This window comes from Nycticebus coucang, chromosome 11 (genome assembly GCF_027406575.1).
Source record: "Nycticebus coucang isolate mNycCou1 chromosome 11, mNycCou1.pri, whole genome shotgun sequence".
In the NCBI taxonomy this organism is placed as follows: Eukaryota; Metazoa; Chordata; class Mammalia; order Primates; family Lorisidae; genus Nycticebus; species Nycticebus coucang.
Genome location: NC_069790.1, coordinates 76,976,694 through 77,000,118, shown reverse-complemented (window position 1 = coordinate 77,000,118; position 23,425 = coordinate 76,976,694). Strand labels below are relative to the sequence as shown.

Sequence of the window (23,425 nt, the reverse complement as noted above, 5' to 3'; positions counted from 1 at the left end):
TTTTCTTCATTTAACTGATGCCATGCAGCTTAAATATATATATATTTTTTAATTGTTGGGGATTCATTGAGGGTACAAGAAACTGGGTTATACTGATTGCATTTGTTAGATAAAGTCCCTCTTACAATTGTTCCCAAAAGGTGTGGCACACACCAAGACACAGCTCAAATATTTTACAGAAGTATAGTCTTAAGACCAGGCAAGATCACGCCTGTAATCCTAGCAGTCTGGGAGGGCGAGGTGGGCGGATTGCCTGAGCTCATGGTTTTGAGACCAGCCTGAGCCAGAGTAAGACCCTGTCTCTAAAAATAGCCAGACTTTGTGGCTGATGCCTGTAGTCCCAGCTACTTGGGATGCTGAGGCAAGAGAATTGCTTTGGCCTATGAGTTTGAGGTTGCTATGAGCTGTGATGCCACAGCACTCTACCGAGGGCAACAGCAACAAAGTGAGACTCTGTCTCAAAAAAGAAAAAAATTACAAAAAAAAGTATAGTCTTTAGGTTTTTTTGATATAAATAATATTTATTCACAATTCTTTTACTTAAAATCACTAATCTTGTATGCATATTAATTCACTGTGCTTTCATGTATTTTTAAAACTTAATTGGTTTAGTTCGATTTACTTGAAGCCTTGAAAAGAAACCTTGCTTATCTGTATGAATAAAGTAATAGATGCTCTTGAATTTATTACATAAGGCCTCATTACATTTCTTTTATGGAGACTGAGGAGATTCTGACTTCCGATAGACCCGTTGGTGCTATAAACTGACTGGGGTATTAATGATATAAGCTTTGAATAGCATAATACTTGAATTTTTTTTTCCTCAGTGCAAACATTTGACTTTGTGGAAAGTCTTGTATTTTTTGTAAGGAACATAGAAGTAACGAGGAACAGGCCTGGTTTCTGGTTCGTGATCTTGTGGACTTCACCACTAGAACATAGGCTATTCCTGTTCTACCTTCCTGCTCTGTAACTAGCACTCAGAGCAACTGAGGCCTGTCAGAAAGTGCTGAGTAGACTACTCAGATATTAATTATCAGAGGAAGAAAAGAAGATAGATGAAGTCTTAAAGGGAGCAAGATTGTTGTAATTGGTTGGAGGAATCAGAAAAGACTTCACAGAAAACCAGAGTTTTCTGGGCCTGCCAGATGAAAGTACTTGGACTGTGTTGAAGGAGTGGGACGTTTCTCAGGCCGCTGTGGAAAAAAGGTGTCTTTGAGGAAGTTGTTGCTTCTGGTTTTTTATTAAGTGAGGGGAAACTGAAAGCTGATGGTGGAAGATTAGGTTGAAAAGTCTGGAAGTATCAGGACGGATATGAGGGAAAGAAATTTGTGATGAAGTAAATTAAGGCATCACTTAGAAATATTGCAGAAAACCCCCAAACCCACAGAAAATGGAAGGAAGGCAGAACAGAAAGAGAGTGCTTGTTGTATGATCTTTTTAAAAACCTCTTCAGTGAAAGAGGTGTGCCATACTCTCACCAGTGTGGTGTGAGGTTGCAATGGAGATTTATTTCATTATATACTTTTATTTAGTTGCTTGCTGCAGCATCATTTGCTGAAAAGACTTTGCATTACCCGTTGGATTGCCTGGTGCCTTTGAAAGTCAGTTGATTGTGCAGGTGCTTCTATTTGTGGTCCATCCTTGCTCTGATACCATACTGTCTTGGTGATATAGCAAGTCTTGAAGTGGGTAGTGTAGGTCCTTCAACTTTGTGCTTTTCTTCCAAGATTGTTTTGACTTGTCTTGGCCATTTATGTATAATTCAGAGCCAGCTTATACATTTTAATGATACCAAATCTTCCAATTCATTAACATGATATCTATCTCTACTTCATTAAGGTCTTTATTGCTCTCAGAAATGTTGTATGTTTTGGTGTGAAGGTCTTGCTCATATTTTAATTTTTTTCTCTATCTTTTAAAAACATTAGTAGCAATAATTTCTTGATGGGATGTAGAAATACAGTTGATTGTTATGCACTGCACTGATTATGTACCCTGTAACCATGCTAAATTTGCTTATTAATTCTATTAGGGTTTATAGGTATGTAGATTTCTTTGGCTCTTTTAGGCACATGACTATTTCATCCTTTCACTGCAAATAGAGTTCCCTTCCTTGTTAACATTTTTTATACATTATATTATTTTCTGTCTCACTGTTCTATGCACAGGTTGAATAGAAGCGGTAGGAGTGGATATCCTGGTCTTGTTTCTAATCTTACATGTGAATGTGTCGATTTTTTTCTTAGATATCTTATCAGGGTGAGGTGGGTCATAGATTTAAACATTATGTTAAAATTATAAAGTTTTAACACCTTAAGAATATTTCCCGACCATGCAGAGAGAAAAGATTTCTTAGAGTATACCAGAAGTATTGATTATAAAGAAAAATTAATAAATTGTATTTCATTAAAATTAAAAAATTTTTCTGATGAAAATATATCTTAAAAAGTGAATACATACATTCATCTGGAAACATATATCTAGCAGAGAACATGTATGTGAGGGAACTTAAGGACCCCTGGTGAGGTTTTGGAGAAATGTTTTGCATATTGGTTATGGTGTATCTATTTGTCAAATAGCAGGGAATTTTACACACAAAATGTTTGCTTTCATTGTATGTAACTTTTACCACAGTTTAAAAACAAAGTTGGCAGTAGTTAATTATATCTAGATCACAGGATTTCTGCCTTTTTTTTTTTAAGACAGAGGCTCACTTTGTTACCCTCAGTGGAATGCTATGGTGTCCCAGCTCATAGCAACCTCAAACTCTTGGGCTCAAGCGATTCTCTTCCCTCAGCCTCTCGAGTAGCTGGGACTACAGGCGCCCGCCACAATGCCTGGCTATTTTTAGAGATGGAGTCTCACTCTGGCTGAGGCTGGTCTGGAACCTGTGAGCTCAGGCAGTCCACCCACCTTGGCCTCCCACCTCCCAGAGTGCTAGGATTACAGGCGTGAGCCATCACACCTGGCCTGTTTTTGTTCTTTTTCACCTCTTTGTCTTGGTTTTCTTTGTTTTCAACTTTGAGCATGCATTTCTTGGTAAATAGAAATAAATGTTTAAGAAAGAAACAGTGAGGAACCTTTGTAGGTTTTGAAGAGGTAAGTGTTGTATTTAAGGAAGGATTAATTTGAAATCTTGAGCGGAGAGGACAAAAGCAAACGTCATGGAGGCCTCACCTTTACTGTTGCCAAGCCATTGAGTGTGGTGGGCAGCAGTGGACAAAACGGCAACGTCTCGAGCCTGGAGCAGCTGGAAGAAGAGTATTGCCTTATGGGCATCATTTTATTTTAAAGGTCTGTGTGAATTATGAAACCACTTGTCATTCTTTCTTGGCTTTGAATATTGTTTGGTTATGAAAAAGCTCAGACCCAAATGTGCAGTCCACCTCTAACAAGTGAACAGTAATTTATAGCATGCATTCTGTGTCCTGACTTCAGTGAAGTGTTATTCTAGTTTATTTTTCTGGGCTATTTTTTTCTGTGCCCCAATTTCTTTCTAATTTTATATCTTGTATTGTGGTTTTATAAGCTGCCTCAATTCCTAATAGGGAAAAATAGTATAACATATGTCACAGTGTCACGTTGTAAACCTCACAAATAATATATGCAATTAATGATTTATTGATTAAAACAAATAATTATTTAAAAGAAAAAATAGTTTTGTTACTGTTAACAGAAACAGTAAAGTCACAGTTGGTTTTGGGCAGTTTTGACGAATTTCACTCTTGGTGGGAGTATTAGGAAGGCAGTTAGACATATGAAGTGGAAACTCAGCAGATGATGTTGCAAAGAACTTAACCTTGCCCAGAGAGAGGTCTGGCCTTTGCCATAGGCTTTTGGGAGGTAATGGAACGCTTTGCCTGGTTAGTGTCTTTGTTTATGTGGGGGGTTTGGGCTATGCCTAATAATCTAATAAAGTTAATTTATGGTGAGGCCTTTAGTTGAAAAGTATCAGCTGGACCTCTGGAGGGGTTGAGGTCAGCCATGTAGGCAGTTAACCATTGTCTGCATAAAAACTGAATAAAATCTCTGGACACCGAGGCTTGTGTGAGCAGAGCTCTGTGTGCTTTGTTGTGTGTCGTGGCCCATAGGAGTCAGTGTTGTCTGTGACTCTGCTGGGAGAACCAGCACGAAGAGCCACACTCGCAACCCTTCTTCCCCATGTGTCTCTTTCTTTGGCTGATTTTAATCTATATCAGTCTTTAAACCATGGCAATGAGTGTAACAGCTTTTAGTGTGTTCTTTGAGTTCTTCTGGCAAAATATTGAACCCAAGGGTGGTCTTTGGTACCCCCAAACTCTGTGCTTCGTGTTAGGAGAGAAGGTGGTCTTGTGGGCTGTCACCAAATCTTACATAGTTATTACAGATTTGGTAGGTAAAACAGATTATAGAAAAGTTGTTAAGTGACTAAGAAAAATGGTGAAGAGAGGCTGGTTAATGACAAGGCTTTGAGAACTTTGAAGGACTATAAAGAGGAGAAACAACAAGCCAGACAAATAGGGATAGCAGTCAGGGAGGTGAGAGAGCAGTTAAGAGGTGTGTCGCTTGCCATGGAGCAGACTGAGGAGCTGTGATGATGGCAGCTGTTACTCTGGAACACATTCAGTCACATAACCCATGTCTTCCTTTATGTGGACATAGACGGGTCATACTTTCACCTGTCAGCCCCTCTTCTGCTCTTTTGTATCTAGAAGTCCTAGGGGAGGGTCCTGCAGAATCTGGTCCAGAGTTACCATGTGCAGTCAGTCTGCTGTCACTTTCTTTCCTGCTTCTCAGCCTGCTGAGCCACTGGATGCTTGCCGTGGTGGTCCCCACTGCCCTCAGAGCCAGAGTAAGTTTGTGTGGCAGAGGAGTAAGAGAGACCCAGCCAGGTGCCTCTCCAGAACCCTCTGTCACTGAGTCTGCCAGTGTACCTCCATGCTCCCATAACTCACTCCAGGGCCGTACCTCGGTGCTCACACAGCTCACTCCAGGGGTGCACCTCAGTGCTCCTACAGCTCACTCCAGGTCCGCACCTGGGTGCTCCCATGGCTTACTCCTGGGCTGCACCTCGGTGCTCCCACAGTTCACTTCAGGGCCGCACCTTAGTGCTCTAACAGCTCACTCCAGGGCCGTACCTCAGTGCTCTAACAGCTCACTCCAGGGCCATACCTCAGTGCTCCCACAGCTCACTCCAGGACCGCACCTCAGTGCTCTAACAGCTCACCTCAGTGCTCTAACAGCTCACTCCAGGGCCGCACCTCAGTGCTCCCACAGCTTACTCCAGGGCCGCACCTCAGTGCTCCAACAGCTCACTCCAGGGCTGCACCTCAGTGCTCCCACAGCTTACTCCAGGGCTGCACCTCAGTGCTCTAACAGCTCACTCCAGGGCCGCACCTCAGTGCTCCCACAGCTTACTCCAGGGCTGCACCTCAGTGCTCCAACAGCTCACTCCACGGCCGCACCTGAGTGCTCCCACAGCTCACTCCAGGACTGCACCTCAGTGCTCTTAACAGCTCACTCCAGGACTGCACCTCAGTGCTCTAACAGCTCACTCCAGGGCCGCACCTTAGTGCTCCCACAGCTCACTCCAGGACCGCACCTCAGTGCTCTAACAGCTCACTCCAGGGCCGTACCTCAGTGCTCTAACAGCTCACTCCAGGGCTGTACCTCAGTGCTCCCACAGCTCACTCCAGGACCGCACCTCAGTGCTCTAAGAGCTCACTCCAGGGCCGCACCTCAGTGCTCCCACAGCTTACTCCAGGGCCGCACCTTAGTGCTCCAACAGCTCACTCCACGGCCGCACCTGAGTGCTCCCATAGCTCACTCCAGGACTGCACCTCAGTGCTCTAACAGCTCACTCCAGGGCCGTACCTCAGTGCTCTAACAGCTCGCTCCAGGACTGCACCTCAATGCCCCCACAGCTCACTCCAGGACCGCACCTCAGTGCTCTAACAGCTCACTCCAGGGCCATACCTCAGTGCTCTAACAGCTCACTCCAGGGCCGCACCTCAGTGCTCCCACAGCTCACTCCAGGACTGCACCTTAGTGCTCTTAACAGCTCACTCCAGGGCCGTACCTCAGTGCTCTAACAGCTCACTCCAGGGCCGTACCTTAGTGCTCCCACAGCTCACTCCAGGACCGCACCTCATTGCTCCCACAGCTCACTCCAGGGCCGTACCTCAGTGCTCTAACAGCTCACTCCAGGGCCGTACCTCAGTGCTCCCACAGCTCACTCCAGGGCCATACCTCAGGGCTCTAACAGCTCACTCCAGGGCCGTACCTCAGTGCTCTAACAGCTCACTCCAGGGCCGTACCTCAGTGCTCCCACAGCTCACTCCAGGGCCATACCTCAGGGCTCTAACAGCTCACTCCAGGGCCGCACCTTGGTGCTCCCACAGCTCACTCCAGGACTGCACCTCAGTGCTCTTAACAGCTCACTCCAGGGCCGTACCTCAGTGCTCTAACAGCTCACTCCAGGGCCGTACCTCAGTGCTCTTAACAGCTCACTCCAGGACCGCACCTCAGTGCTCTTAACAGCTCACTCCAGGGCCGCACCTCAGTGCTCCCACAGCTCACTCCAGGACTGCACCTCAGTGCTCTTAACAGCTCACTCCAGGGCCGCACCTCGGTGCTCCCACAGCTCACTCCAGGACTGCACCTCAGTGCTCTAACAGCTCACTCCAGGGCCGTACCTCAGTGCTCTAACAGCTCACTCCAGGGCCGTACCTCAGTGCTCTAACAGCTCACTCCAGGGCCGTACCTCAGTGCTCCCACAGCTCACTCCAGGACCGCACCTCATTGCTCCCACAGCTCACTCCAGGGCCGTACCTCAGTGCTCTAACAGCTCACTCCAGGGCCGTACCTCCTCAGTGCTCCCACAGCTCACTCCAGGGCCATACCTCAGTGCTCTAACAGCTCACTCCAGGGCCGCACCTCGGTGCTCCCACAGCTCACTCCAGGACTGCACCTCAGTGCTCTTAACAGCTCACTCCAGGGCCGTACCTCAGTGCTCCCACAGCTCACTCCAGGACCGCACCTCAGTGCTCTAACAGCTCACCTCAGTGCTCTAACAGCTCACTCCAGGGCCACACCTCAGTGCTCCCACAGCTTACTCCAGGGCCGCACCCTCAGTGCTCCAACAGCTCACTCCAGGACCGCACCTCAGTGCTCTAAGAGCTCACTCCAGGGCCGTACCTCAGTGCTCCCACAGCTTACTCCAGGGCCGCACCTCAGTGCTCCCACAGCTCACTCCAGGGCCGCACATCGGCGCTCCCACAGCTCACTCGAGGGCTGCACTTCGGCACTCCCACAGCTCACTCAGGGCCCTCCGCACTGATCCTTGGAGTCTGGTTTGAGAACAAGTCCACCATCTGCAAGATGGCATCTTCCATTCTCATTCTCTGTCCCATCCTCCCCCCACCCCCTTACATGCTCGCTGGAGCACAAAACTTTTGCCTTTTATGTTCTGGGCCAAAAACTGAAATGCTCTTGCAAATCAGTTCTTGCACTCTGGCTCCTTGGGGCTATCAATTAATTCTTTCCAAGGCCCAGGCATGTTTGATTCTTATTTGAGGTCTAAGGATTCTAAAAACATTACAACAGAATGTAATGAGGCAAGTTTTTTTTTTTTTTTTTGAGTAATGTATTTTCTCTTTTATTTCCCCTTTGTGGCTAATCTAAAAATGAACTATATTCCTAGTGTTTTTTAATTCAGATTTCTCTCCTCAGCATTGATGTTCTGGATTGGTTACAATTGAGAAGATTTTTCTCTCTATATTTATATTCCTTTTTTATATTGGATCCTGTTTGGATTTTGGAATTGAAAAGAATGACATGATGTAAAGTTTCAGATTTTGGAGGATTTGGGGGAGGTCTGTTTTATCTGACTAGGAAAAAGTAATTAAAAACATGCTATTTTTCTTACATATTTTTTAAAAGTTGAGGTATAATTCAAATATGTAACATTTTCCATTTTAAAGGGTACAGTTAAGTGATTTTCAGTATATTCACAGGACTATCGCCACTGTCTAATTCCAGAACACGTTCCCCACCCCCTCAAAGGAAACATATGTCCTTTAGCAGTCAGCCCCCGTTTTCCCTTCCCCAAGCCCCTGGCAACCACTTGTCTTACTTTTCATCTTCATCTATTCTGGACATGTCACATAAATAAGTGAATCATACAATATGTGGCTTTTTGAGTCTGACTTCTTTGACTTAGAATATGTTTTCAAGTTTCATTCTTGTACCAAGTATCAGTTCTTCTTTTCATGCTCAAAAGTATTTCATTATCTAGATACATCATGTTTTGTTTATTCATCAGTTAGGTGGTTGCCAGCTTTTGGCTATTATGAAAATGCTGCTGTGAACATTTGTTTTCATTTCTTTTGGTGTGTATCTAGGATGGAATTGTTGAGTCCCCTGGTAACTCCGTGCCTAACTTCTTGAGGACCTTCCAGACTCTTGTCCTAAGTGGCTATATTACACTGTGTTCCTACCAACAGTTGTATCTTGATTACGCTTTGTTCTTTATTTTTTCCTTGTGACTTATTTGCCTGTGTAATTCCATTATAATTAAAGATAGTTTTGCCTACTTTATGCTTTTTATTGATCCTCACAATAGCTGCTGCACCTCCATTCACTACACATGTTCACCATGAATCTTCAAATACGAATGTCTTTAATTTAGACACCCAGACCAAAGTTCTTCCCTAGATAAGCTTGCCTGTACTGGTGATGTACTGAGATGGTGATGTTCCTTCCAAGACTACATGGTCTGAGGCATAAATGGAGCGGTTTCAAGTAGGAAGGATTTAATAAGAGCAGCATTCAGTTAAGCCATAGTTTGTGTAAGGTAAAGGTTGAAAGGCCCATGAACTGCCTGTGGGGATGGTCGGGTCTCTAGCAACCTGTAATTGGGATCAGTGATGTGTCATGCAGACGTCAAGGGGAGGATGTACTAGCAAGGCAGATTCTTTCGTGAAATTTAGCTTGCAGGGAGTGGGGTCAGATACAGATAAGGAAAAACAATCACAGTGGGATATCCAAGTATATCTCTGGGGAGAAGTTGGAAGGCCAGCAAGAGAGGATTTAAATGAGTGATTTTGGAGATAGTAAGCCAGTCTTGTCAAAGATGGAGGGCATATCTTTCTTGCAGAACAGTGGAGGGGATTTTTCACAGCCATTGTGGTAAACAGAATAAGGACTGTTTTGGTTATTATTGTTGTGTAACAAATTATCCCAAACTTGGGCGGCCCCTGTGGCTCAGTGAGTAGGGCGCCGGCCCCATATGCCGAGGGTGGCGGGTTCAAACCCAGCCCCGGCCAAACTGCAACAACAACAAAAAAAAAATAGCCGGGTGCTGTGGCGGGCACCTGTAGTCCCAGCTACTTGGGAGGCTGAGGCAAAGAGAATCGCTTAAGCCCAGGAGCTGGAGGTTGCTGTGAGCTGTGTGATGCCACGGCACTCTGCCAAGGGCCATAAAGTGAGACTCTGTCTCTACAAAAAACAAACAAACAAACAAATTATCCCAAACGTAGCATCCTGAAGCCATCTTTTTATTTTGGTCATGACTTTATGTATCAGAGATTGAGAAAGGACAAAGCTGGGATGGCTTGCCTCTGCTTCACATTATCTGGAGGTCTCTGCTCAGACATCACAAAGGCTTGAGTTGACACAGTGGCTGGGGACTACAATTACCTGAAAACTCTCCTGCTGATTGGAGCACCTACTTGTGTCCTCCCCAGGGCCTGACTTCCTCATGGCCTGAGAGGCTCACAGCAGTGAGACTTCTTGGCTTGGCAGCTCAGAGTTCCATGAGAACATACACCTTGCAGAGCAGAGGCTGCATTCCTTTTATGACCTAGCCTCAGAAAATCCACAGCCACTTCCACTACATTCTGTTGTCTAGAAGCACCATCAGAAGCTTATTCAGATTCATGAGGGAGGGGAATTGGAGTCTGTTTCTTGATATTAGAAAATCAAGATTCTAAGAAGAGCAGGTGTTTGAGGAGATAAGGTTGGGGCCTTCTTTGGAGAACACAGTCTGTCAGAGTACAGCCACAAGAAATTAATAAAAGGATGACGTAGACTCTTGAAGTATGTATAGTTATATGTAGATACGGTAATTTAAACACTTTTCCTAGGAGGTAGATTAATACTGTTTTCATCTGATATGGATTGTAAGCTCTACGCTTAAAGTCTACTAAGTATGTCTAAATGGCTGTGTTACATGCCCAGCATGGGAGGGAGTATGCACAAGTTAGTACATGAGTTAGACTTTGTAATGATGATTAAACTGGAAAAACATGACTTCTTGGATTATTAAACTAGGTGGAACTTTAGAATGAGCCTCAAAAATCAGTTTTGTTTTTTACATGTATGTACATCAAGGACTTTTTACTTAATCATTTGTGTCATTTGTCTTGAAGACCTTTGTTCTTGTTCTCATTTTTAAAGAATAACAGAGAATTTCATTGCAATGATTTAGAGTTTGGATTATGTGCAGTGTTTTATGCATCATTTTTTACCACGGAGCGTAACAGACAGCTGTCTGGGAGCATGTCTTTAGTTGTGTAGTTGAGTCCGACCTTGACATGTGCTGCCATGCAGCCTTGTTCTTTGTGAGCAGTAGGAGCCTAACTGCATGAAGGAACTTAACTTTTAGTTATAATTTTGAGATCTATGTGTGAATAATTATGGCTTTTAAGTAGACAGACAGCTGCTTTCTTAGTTCTTTTTATTTTAAAAGTTTTTTAGTTACTAAAATAATTTTTTTCAGTGTAAAAGAAATACAATTTTTCACATGGATTCTGATTTCTGAACTCTACTTTCACCCTACTAAGACTTCACATTCTGAGACCAGTTATGTTTTTCCAGCTCATAATTCAATGTCATAGTTTTATTTATCCAAAACATAAGAATGAAGAAACAATCAAACTCTTTGAGTAAATGTGAACAATGTCCAAGTTCATGTACTGAAACTCATCTTCTTTAATACGGAGAAAAGGCCCTTTAGTAATCTCATATTATGCCTATTTATGAGTACTACTATCCACAAAGCAAGTAAAAAGCCAGTTAAGAGCAACAACCTAAACAGAAAAAAAATACAAAAATCAGCACAAAATCCTAATAAACATTGTAGTCTGAATATGCTAAGTGTAGTAGTAAAATTTTTAGGTAGAAAAACTAAGGGAAAAATCTGATTGTTCTAAGCTTTTGTATGGCAAAACTTCCAGCCAAAAAACAATGACATACTCAAGGAAAGAAAAGGTGAGCCAAAGATTTTATACCCAAACAGACTTTCAGTTATAAAAGTCTTTATATAAACTGTTATATACTTGGAAGCAGTAAAAGAAGGAATGTTCTCATGAGCATTCAGAGGAATCTGGAAAAAAGGAAAAAGAAAAAAAGAAGCTTCTAGCAACCCAAATCAGCAAAGGGACATAGGCACATAAAGACCGATTTCATAAAAAGACAGCTACACCTGAAAAATTAAACTTGTAGCATTCCTTGAAGTACTTAGCTTACAGTATAATATTAAGTAAGTATATTAACTAGATACTTAACAACTAGACTTAGAATTTATATTTATTTTTGGGTGGTGCCTATGGCTCAGTGAGTAGGGCGCCAGCCCCATATACCAAGGGTGGTGGGTTCAAACCCAACCCCGCCCAAACTGCAACATAAATAGTTGGGCGTTGTGGTGGGCGCCTGTAGTCCCAGCTACTTGGGAGGCTGAGGCAAGAGAATCGCCTAAGCCCAGAAGCTGGAGAGCTGTGTGACGCCATAGCACTCTACTGAGGGCGATAAAGTGAGACTCTGTCTCTACAAAAAAAAAAAAAAAGAATTTATATTTATTTTCTATAGATGGGTAAATAAATTTTAATATATTTCTTGGAGGAATGGTTTGAATTCTTCTGTCAAAGGTATCCTTAAATGAGAAATCACTTTGTCTGCCAGTGTATATTTAAGAAATAAGAGAAATGTTGGTAATGGATATAAAATGTGTTTATTAACTGTTGCTGTCCACTGGCCTACTCAGAGACACGGAGGCAGACACTGCAGACGAAATGATTTATTAAGGGATGGCTGGTGCTCGCTCTGGCACAGCAGCAAATAGCCGTCTTTACTCACTTTCTTATATACCCAAACTCGTCAGAAAAAAATAATCCAAGAACAAGGGAGACAAAAGGTAAAGAGGCCTTATCAGCATTAATCCAGCAAAGTACGTGCATACCTTTCTAAACCAAGAATATCTTGTTTGGAGATAAACAACAATGGAGATGAACCACAAAGGGCTGGCTTGTCTGTTCTGTTTGCCTACTTCCCTATATGATTAACTGAAAGCTTTTGTGTAAATAGAGGTAGGGGATAGATTAAGTGCAATGGTCCATTGCCCCAGGCAGATGCTCTGTCTCTAGCTACGACTTGGTGAGAGCCCTCCAGGACATTCTTTCCTTTAAGGCGTGACTGCCTGCATTTTTTAGCAAAACCACTTATGTGAGCTGGGGGAGAATATCCCTCCAAACTCACACCTAGCCCAAGTACTGAAAATGTCCCTTCTCAGGGTTTCGTGCTTCAAGGAGCAATAATGAGACTGAAGGGTGCAGGGGACTGTACCCCTTCAATTAAATGTTTTAGTTATAGAATCTGAGATTGAAAAGTATCAATGTATTCAAAATAGGCATAGTTGAACACTTAGTTTTAGAAAAAAGCCTGTGACCCAAATTACAGGGACTAGACATAGCCTCTTAAAAAGAGCCCTTAGCCCCATTTGTTTATTTTGTTGTTCCAGTTGCCACTGAAGTTGTCTTCATAAAGTCTTTTCCTAGTCCAGCAACTTCAAGTGTTTTTTCCACACCTTCTTTGAGGATTTTTATTGTTTCATGCCTTACATTTATCCATCTTGAATCAATCTTTTATCCATCTTGAATCAATTTTAGTGAGTGGAAAAAGGTGTGGGCCCAGTTTCAGTCTTTTATACGTGGTTTTCCAGTTCTCCCAGCATCATTTACTGAATAGGGTTCTTTCCCTAAGTATATATTCTTGTTGGTTAATCAAAGATTAGATGGCTGTAAGATGTTAGTTTGAGAAGGAGACAACACCAAAGCAAATAGCCTTCAGAATGGAAAAAGATTTTGAATATTATGAATCAGACAAAAGCTTGATAACTAGTATCTACAAAGAACTCAAATTTATCTGCATGAAAAAAGCCAACAATTCTTATATCAGTGGGCAAGAGAGATGAATGAATAGAACCTCCTCTAAAGAAGACAGATGAATGGCTAACAAACATGAAAAAATTCCCATCGTTCCCTAATTATCAGTGAAATGCAAATCAAGACCACTCTGAGATACCACCTAACCCCAGTGAGAATGGCCCACATCACAAAATCTCAAAGCTGCAGATGCTGGCGTGGATGTGGAGAGAAAGGAACACTTTTACACTGCTGGTGGGACTTCAAACTAATACAACCCTTTTGGAAGGAAGTATGGAGAACCATCAAAGAACTCAATCTAGACCTCCTTTTTGATGTTGCAATCTCATTACTAGGCATCTACCCAGAAGAAAAAAAAAACCATTTTAACATAAGGACATTTATACTAGACAGTTTATTGCAGCTCAATTTACAGTTGCCAAACTGCGGAAATAACCTAAATGCCCACCAATCCAGGGATGAATTAACAAACTATGGTATATGTATGCCATGGAATACTATTCAGCCATTAAAAAGATGGAGACTTTACACCTTTTGTAGTACCCTGAATAGAGCTGAAACAGATTCTTCTTAGTAAAGCATCACAAGAATGGAGAAGATCAAAATCCAATGTACTCAAGTCTGATAGGAGGACAATGGATGACCTAGTACATAGTGGGGGTGAGGGGTCACGGTGTGCGACACACCTCTTGTAGGTGGGACACAATTATAAGAAGGACTTTACCTAATAAATGCAAGTAGTGTAACCTGGTTCTCTGTACCCAAAATGTTATGTTTGAAGTACTCTTACAGGATTGAGAAATGATTCTGAACATTTTAGACTCTGGAATGTAGATTAGGATTTTAATTACTGGCTTGCTCCAGAATGTGACTTGTGTTTCCATGCGGCCTCTATCATTCTTGAGGGTCTTTTTAAGAAAAATGCAAATGTCAACATCAGTATATTAGAAAAATTTTGCTACTGTTACAAAATTATAGCACCAAAATGACAAGAAAGATAGTTGGTCATAGAAGCAGGAAAAAAAAATCAGTGTTTATTTGTATGTATTTAATTTTCTTTGTCTAGAATCTGATTCTAGGTTTGTCAGTGTCTATAGCTATTACTGTACTTTAATCTCTTCCATATTTGTGGAGCCCCATGATAGCTTTACTGAGGACCTTAAACATACTATTCCACCTCAATACCTGTCTTAACAGTTTGTCTTAAGTACTGCATATTTTAATTTTGCAGTATAATAAAACCTAATTTTTCTAGTATGTAATTTTCTATGCAGTATTTTTGTATGCTATTGCTAGGGATACATTTAGATTATTAGTTTATTTCCCCCCATAATAGTCATAAGGGAAATCTTCCAAGGCTGCAGTCCCCAGCTCCTGGACTCCACACTGCTACTGGTCTATGGCCTGTTAGGAAGCAGGCCACCCAGCATCGCCAGAGCTCTACCTCCTGTCACTTATCTCTCCTCCCTTCCTCGGAAAAATGTCTTCCATAGACTGCTCTTCTAAGGGTATACTTTGCATATTTCTCCCACCCCCAAGTAACAAAGTCAGAACTTTCGCACAGCTCTCAAGGCTCTTCACCTGATCCCAGTGTACCTTTCTCATTTTCTTTCTTAGCACCAAGCAGAACTATGTATTTTCAGTATAAATGTGCTTTCCTGCTTCTGTGAATTTCCTCATTGTTCTTTTTTTCTGTTATAGCATAACATTGCCTCAGAATTTAGTTTTAGCCTACGTTTGGAACTACAGTAAAGTATGTACCACTAGTCCCTACCAGAGGACAGGAGACAGCAGGGCCCCCTCCTCCTATCCCATCTCTCTCTAACTCAGTTGTGCTCTTTTTCTCTCCCATATATTTAGTGCCTGTTATGGTCTGGGTGCTAGGTACTGTGTGCTGAGGATACTGTCTAAAGAAAGCCCTGTCCCTTTCCTCACAGAGTTTATAGTCTCCTATAAAAAAAGACAAATGAGGAGATGAATAAAATAAATTATATTGTATTTTATAGCGGAAGTGTGGGAATAAAACATAATGAGGCATTGTAGAGGCACATTAAGAGATGCACAGAACCGAGGTGCTTTTTAGCCAGGAGAGTTGGGAATTGCTTCCTAGGAGCAGGCCCTGCGAGTTCATCCTGAAGGATAAGTAGCTCTTACTGTGTCCTCACACTTAACATACTCACTTGAAGAAAAAAAAGAAAAAAAAAATTTTTTTTTTTTTTTTTTTCTAGGACACATTAAAATTTTCTTTAATACTTCCTTGGGGGGAAAAATCACACTTGTAGTGAATGAACAAGAAACATTTTTATGCTATTATTTGTATCTACTATGCCATGAATTCATAGGGAAGAGGTTCCAGTAGCTCAGGGAGGCACCTTGCCATTGAATGTGACAAAGTGTTGATTGACTTTTGAATTCATGGGAAATAGGTTCCAGCACCTTGTATTACTGTTACGTGGGGGCTATTGGTTGTCCTGTGTGCTATGCTGTACACCTATTTTGATGAGCTCATGGGGAATAAATAGGTTCTTGCACCTAAAAACATGGGCCCACTGGTACTCCTGTGTGCTCTGTTGTATGCTTATTATGCCATGAATTCATAGGGAATGGGTTCCAGGAGCTCAGGCTCCTTTCCGTTAGTTCTCACAAAGTGGGCTTCTCTGGGTGGCGCAGGCTGGCGCTTCAGTTGAACCCAGGTACCTTTCTCTTTGGCTTCCTTCTTTTTACGATCATTTTCCTTTACACGTTTCAGGAAGCTATTTCTGCTCTTAGAGTGCTTAATATGCTCAATACGAACTTCAATCCTCTTCCCGAGGATCTTGCCCTTAACTTGTTTGTTTACAACAATGCCAACAGCATGCTGGGTAACATTGTAGACTCTTCCAGTTTTACCATGGTAACATTTGTGTGGCATGCCTTTTTGAACAGTACCCATTCCCTTGATGTCTACAATATTACCTTCCTTGTAGATTCACGTATATGTGGCCAAAGGAACAACTCCATGTTTTCTAAAAGGCCTAGAGAACATGTGTTGGGTGCCTCTCCTCTTTTCCTTTGTGCTGGTCATTTTGGTGATTACTGGAAGATGGCATCTCCGGCTAAAAGCTCAGTTGAAAAATTTTTACAGATACATATACATAATACAATAGATGAATTAATTATCGAGTAGAAGTAACATAAAGTTCAGGTTAAGGTTAAAACATAAAGATTTATTAATAGGGATCTGCACAACTTGTGAGAATGTTGTTGATTTGGGTTTCTTAGTTATCAAAACAAGAAAAGAAATTCTAAGACTGACAGTTTTCATCAGATGTAAAAACTGGTTGAGAGTTTTCATAAGATGAAAAAAGAAGAGTTTTTTCCCTTCTCTCCGGTGCTATAGATAGGTTTATCTAGAACTAAGACATTTCTGAGATTTTACCTAACTTGGAAGCTAACAAGTTAACTTGTCACAGTTTCTGGGATACTTGGAGAAGCCGTGAGATCCTGAATCAAAGACAGAGGAGCACGTTCCTCACAGCACTGCAAGCAGCTTGAGCCTCCTGTTTGTATTGCTTCCTCTTGCCCCCAAATTTAACCAGGGTGATGTGGAGGCAGGCCCAGGTGGGTGTTTGTGTACCATTTGAGGAACTCCTAGCTTAGGAAACCCCGATCTTTTGTTAAGGGCCTACAACCAGACTTGCCCAACCTTTGCTCCTGGTTGTTTACTATAGAAATATTTGAAAGACTGCCTGGAATAAAGGCCATCAATGTCTCTGTTTAAAAAAATGAACAGGATTATAGGAGACTTGTGGAGAATTGTCTTCTAACAAAATTTCTTTCGTAAGTCCCTGTAAAGGGGTTGATAAAGTGGTCACTGTCCTTACAGTGACTTTAGTAAGTAAAACCCATGTTGAGTGCAAAAGTATCGCACATACCTTTTGATGTTAATTTTATGTCAGCTATATTAATTGTCTATTACTATGTTATAAATTATCCCAAGATTTGTCAACTTAAAAATGTTAATATTATTATTTTTTGAGACAAGAGCTCCACTCTGTTGCTCCAGACTAGACTGCTGCGGCATCAACCTACTTCATAGCAACCTCAAACTCCTGGACTCAGGCAATCCTCCTTCCTCAGCCTCCTGAGTAGCTAGGACTACAGGTTACTGTCACAACGTCCATCTAATTGTTCTAATTTTAACAGAGATAGGGTCTTGCTCTTGCTCAGGCTGGTCTTATCTTCCCACCTCAGCCTCTCAGAGTGCTAGGATTACAGGTGTGAGCCACTGCGCCCACCCTGAATATTGTGTTTTAATTTTTCCTTTACCAGGTCTTAGTTAGAAATGGTCAGTATTAGCTGACTTGTACTATGTATAACCAAGAAGGAATTAGTATTTAGAATATATAAGGAATATCTTCAATTAATAAAATGATAAACAGTCCATAAGAAAAATGATTAAAATCATTTAACAGATATTTCACATGGTGAAAATATGACTGGCCACAAGGAATATAAACAAATGCTTGACCTCATTAGTAATTAAACTTACAGTAAAACTGGATACAAGTCCTTATCAGTTACATGCTTTGCAAAATATTTTCTCCCAATCTGAGGCATATCTTTTTCTTCTCATAGTCTCTTTAATTTTGATGAAGTCCAGTTTATCACTTGGTTCTTTAATAGATTATCCTTTTGGTATTTTTTGAGATAGAGTCTCACTCTTTGCTCTGAGTAGAGTGCCGTGGCATCATAGCTTACAGCAAATTCTTTGGCTCAAGTAATCTTGCTTCAGCCTCCCAAATAGCTGGGACTACAGGCATCTGTCACAATGCGTGGCTAGTTTTTTTCTGTTTTTAGCAGAGACTGGGTCTAGCTCTTGCTCAGGCTGGTCTGGAACTCCTGAGCTCAAGCAGTCCACCTGCCTTGGCTTGCCAGAGTGCTAACAGGCCTAGCCCTTTTGTTGTCTTAAGAAATCTTAACTAAGGTCAAAAGGTTTCCTCCTAGAAGTTGTGTAGTTTTAGGTTTTATGGTTAAGGATGTGATCCATTTTGAGTTAATGGCATTTGATGCCAGTTATGGGTCAGAGGTTTTCTTTTCTTGTTCTCTCCTCTCCACTTTCCCATGTGGTTGTTCCTTTCCCTTCCCTTCTACATGGGATATCCAGTTGTTCTAGCATCACTTGTTGAAACATTCTATTCTTTTTCTCCTCTATTTGCTTTATACCTTGTACAGTATCAATGCATCAAATTTCCATGTGAACTTTAGAGTCAATTGTCAACTTCTTCTGCAAAGCCTGTGGGAATTCTGATGATGATTGCATTGAATCTATAAACCAACTTGGGGAGAGTCAACACTTAACAATATTAAGGCTTCCAACCCATGGATAGAGCAAATCTTTCCATTTGTTAAGGTGTTTTTAAAATTTCTTTCAGCAGTGTTTTGTGGTTTTCGTCATACAGGGTATTACCATCCTTTGTCATAAGGTATTTCCCTATGAAATCATATATTTAAGATTTTAATTTCTCATTGCTAATATATGTCACGACCTGTCTTCATTCACTTGGTAGTTCTAACAGCTTTATTGCAGATAACCTTTAGATTTTATTTATAGGTGCATATGTGTATGTGTCTGATATACATGCTAGTTTATATAACTTTCGTCTGTGGATAAAGACGTTTTACATTTTCTTTCCAGTCATGATGCCTTTTTATTTTATGTGATTGTACTGATGAGAGCTTCCTGTACAATGTTACACAGAATTGGTGAGAGCATTTACCTTGTTTCTCATCTTAGGGGAAAAGCATTCAGTCTTTCATCATGGAGTCTGATGTTATCTGATTGAGTCTGGATATTATTCTATTCCTGCTTTTTTTTGAGAATTTTGATTTTAGCTGGCCTGGGCTGGGTTTGAACCCGCCAGCCTTGGTGTATGTGGCTGATGCCCTACCCACTGAGCTACGGGTGCCACCTTTTTTGAGAATTTTGATCAGGAATAAATATTAGATGTTTTTTTGTCTGTAATCTGTTGAACTGATCATACAGTTTTTCCTTTTTTAGCGTATGAATTACATCAATTGAGTTTTATTTATTTTAGTTTTGAATATTAAAGCAAGTTTATGTTCCTGAAATACCCCCCCATTATGATGAATCATCCTTTTTATATGTATATTGGGTGATTTGATTTATTGAAATTTTGTCTATAATTTTTGTGTCTGTGTTAGGAAGAACATGTGTTCCTTACAGTGTCTTTCTCTGGCTTTGGAATCAAAGTAATGTTGGTTTCATAGATGAGATTAGGAATATTTTCTCTTTTTTACTTTTTAGGAGGAATTTGTGTAGAATTGGTAGTATTTGTTACATAATGTTTTGGAAAAAACAATAATGATTTTTTATGGGATGATTCAGGTACATCATTTCTTCTTAGAATTTGGGTGGTTTATGTTCTATAAAATGTATGTCCTGTTCATCTTAAGTTTTCATATGTGTAGGTGTGAAGTTATAATATGCCCAAAATGTTGTTATAGATTTTGAGATTAAAATTCAGGAAAAGGCTGAGAGTGGTGGTTCATGCCTATAATCCTTGCACTCTGGGAGGCCAAAGTGGGTGGATTGCCAGAGCTCAGGAGTTTAAGACCAGCCTGAGCAAGAGCTAGATCCCGTCTGTACTAAAAATGAAACTGAGGCAAGAGGATTGCTTTAGCCTAGAGTTTGAGGTTGCCATGAGCTATGATGTCACCACGACACTCAGTACTAAGGATGACAAAGTGGGACTCTGCCTCCAAAAAATAAAAATTAAAAAAAAAAAAAAAATCCAGAAAAAGCCAATGAGATTGTGACAGGAGAATAAGAATCTTAGAAACTCAGTATTTGGTCAAATTCCTGCTTCACTAACGCAGCACAAGTTAAATGTTCATAGTATTTCTTGAAGTATTTCTCAGAGCCTTCTGGGAGAAACACAAGTATATTGAGGATGTGGTTTAGATACTTCCTGCACCTGCTTTGAGCCTCTAAACTCTAGGCACAAACTATCTGTAGCTTTACTGAGAAATTTGTAAGAATTCTGTAGATTAAAAAAACAAGAAATAGTATCTCTACACTAAATGAGCAGTAGGTTAAATTAAAACAATGAAAAGTTTGTTACCAAACTAAAAAGGTAAAAATGCATTATTTCAGAAGAAATTGAAAAGAGCTATAAAAAAGAATAAATTATAGATCAAAATTATAGAAGTAATTTTATATCCAGGATGTCCATTGCTAATCTCTTATCTCCTAGACTGTTTCCTGAACATTTCACTTAAAATGGGATACTATACTTGCAATTTTATAGCTTGCTTATTTTACTTTAAAATGCACGGCAAAGGTCAGTGAGGCCCCCTTACCTCCAGGAATTCACCTTAACAGAGTACCCTTTCTCCTCTTAAACTGATTTCTTCAAATGATTTCTTCTATTGGAGAAGGAATATTTCCAGGCAGGACTTTGAGGTTGGAAGAACAGTGCTGAGAACAGGAAGCCCTGTCAGAGTAAATGGAGGCATATATTACCTGCCCCTTATCAGTTATGCATAAACTATTAGTGTATGCAGACTTTATGCGGAGTAAACATCCTTTATGTTGGTGAGTTTTATTGTACAGATCTAAGAAGGTTGGGGTTTATTTAACTTGATGGCTAGAAGAAAAAACTCATAAATATGAAGAGTGGTACATGTGTATTGTACACATCTAGATTTAAATACAAAATTTTGGCTGAGCACAGAGGCTTACACCTGAAATCCTAGCACTCTGGGAGGCCAAGTCGAGTGGGTTGTTTGAGTTTGAGACCAGCCTGAGCCAAGAGCAAGAACCCTGTCTCTCTTAAAAATAGAACAATTAGCTGGGCATTGTGACAGGTTACTTGTAGTCCTAGCTACTCAGGAGGCTGAGGCAAGAGGATCAAGCGGTTGCTGTGAGCTAGGCTGATGCTTCAGGACTCTTTCTAGGACACTGAGTGAGATTCTGTCTCAATTAAAAAAAATAAAAAAGAAAGAAAGAAAGAAAAATTAAAATAATACAAAACTTTGAGTTACTCTTACAGAGTGTTGGATGCTTCATTGCCTCTTTAAATTAAAGCAGCCTAATAGGAATTCATGGAATATTTTTCTCCTGATGAAAGATATTCCTGAAAAAAATCTAATTAAACATGTTTTAATCTGATTGTATTGTTTAGTGCTTTAACAAAGCTCTAAAGAATAGACAAAGGAGGAGATGAAATGTTGTTTCGATTTTTCTTATATTTTGAATTCTCTTCTTTTAATTTCCCCTCCTTCTCCCCCACTTTTTTTTTCTTTTAATTAAGGTGGCTATCATCCAGTGAAAATTGGAGACCTCTTTAATGGCCGGTATCATGTTATTAGAAAGCTTGGATGGGGGCACTTCTCTACCGTCTGGCTATGCTGGGATATGCAGTAAGTGTTCTTTGTCATTTGTGTGCATTTTTGATTCCTGGTCTGGTTTCACCATCTGGTTTCTAAGAAGTATGGCTGAGGGTTGCACTTACTTTGTTGTGGCAAGTAAAGTGCGTACGTAGCCCAGGCCTGCCCCAGCTAACTAGACTGCCCTGCCCCTTTTCATTTGAAGCTTATTTCAAACCTTAAAATGCTTTCTTCTGGGTTTATTTCTGAAGCTTATTGCTTGAAATTGCTTTAATTGGGATCGTGTTATTTTTCTAGTAATTCATCCATACCAGGAAAGCTTTAAAATATAAAATTGATAATGTATAGACTTTTCTAATCAATGGATCATTTATAACTTTTTTTTTGTAGAGACAGAGTCTCACTTTATGGCCCTCAGTAGAGTGCCGTGGCCTCACACAGCTCACAGCAACCTCCAGCTCCTGGGCTTAAGCGATTCTCTTGCCTCAGCCTCCCGAGTAGCTGGGACTACAGGCGTGCACCACAACACCCGGTTAATTTTTTTTTTTTTTTTGGTTGCAGTTTGGCCCGGGCAGGATTTGAACCCGCCACCCTCGGTATATGGGGCCGGTGCCCTACTCACTGAGCCACAGGCGCCGCCCCATTTATAACATTTTTTAAAGCCATTTTTTAAATGTCTTACATAGTAAGACATTTCATTGCTAGCCAGCACATACGTATAAATACATGTATGGAGTGTGTGTGTGTGTGTGTGTGTGTGTGTGTGTGTGTGTGTAAAGAAAGTGTTACAAAAGAATTCTTTCCCTTGCTGTTAATAGTATGTGATAATTTTGACATTTTTCTTTTTTTTTTTTCGTAGAGACAGAGTCTCACTTTATGGCCCTCTGTAGAGTGCCGTGGCCTCACACAGCTCACAGCAACCTCCAACTCCTGGGCTTAAGCGATTCTCTTGCCTCAGCCTCCGGAGCAGCTGGGACTACAGGCGCCCGCCACAACGCCCGGCTATTTTTTGGTTGCAGTTTGGCCGGGGCTGGGCTTGAACCCGCCACCCTCGGCATATGGGGCCGGCACCCTACCAACTGAGCCACAGGCGCCACCCAATTTTGACATTTTTCTAGGCTGTTTTAATTAGAAAAAGCCAAAACAACAGAAGAAAAAAATGCATAATGGGCGGCGCCTGTGGCTCAGTGAGTAGGGTGCCTGCCCCATATGCCGAGGGTGGTGGGTTCAAACCCAGCCCCGGCCAAACTGCAACAAAAAAATAGCCGGGCGTTGTGGCAGGCGCCTGTAGTCCCAGCTGCTTGGGAGACTGAGGCAAGAGAATTGTGTAAGCCCAAGAGTTACAGGTTGCTGTGAGCTGTGTGATGTCATGGCACTCTACCCGAGGGCGGTACAGTGAGACTCTGTCTCTACAAAAAAAAGAAAGAAAGAAAAAAATGCATAAAAGAGATTGTCTTGACCCATGGATCAGCTTTTTAATTGTGGCCTCAAAATTTGAAAAGTACCATTTTAAAGGAAAGCTCATTAAAGGTTTATATTTTTGAGTAGGTCTCATTACAAGCTGAGTATCCCTTATTTGAAATGCTTGGGACCAGAAGCGTTTCACATTTTGGATTTTTTTTCTAGGTTTTGGAATATTTGCATATATATAATGAGATATCTTGGGCATGACACCTAAGTCTAAATACAAAAGTTATTTCTGTTTCAAAATGTGTATACATTTTATACACAAAGCCTGAAGGTAATTTTGTACAACATTTTAAAAAATAATTTTATGCATGGAATAAAGTTTTTACTGTGTTTTGATTGTGACATGTCACGTGAGTCAGGTG

The 23,425-nt window shown here is 41.1% G+C and overlaps 1 protein-coding gene across 11 annotated transcripts in view; it reads left to right on the top strand.

Moving 5' to 3' along the window:
• The window catches only part of SRPK2 (SRSF protein kinase 2), a 256,312-nt gene that overhangs the window by 179,716 nt on the left and 53,171 nt on the right, over positions 1-23,425 (top strand). For all 11 annotated transcript variants that reach the window (XM_053553488.1, XM_053553495.1, XM_053553491.1 and 8 more), the window contains one exon: positions 21,518-21,626. In XM_053553488.1, coding sequence (XP_053409463.1) covers positions 21,518-21,626 — 109 coding nt within the window. The remainder of the gene's footprint in view (positions 1-21,517; positions 21,627-23,425) is intronic.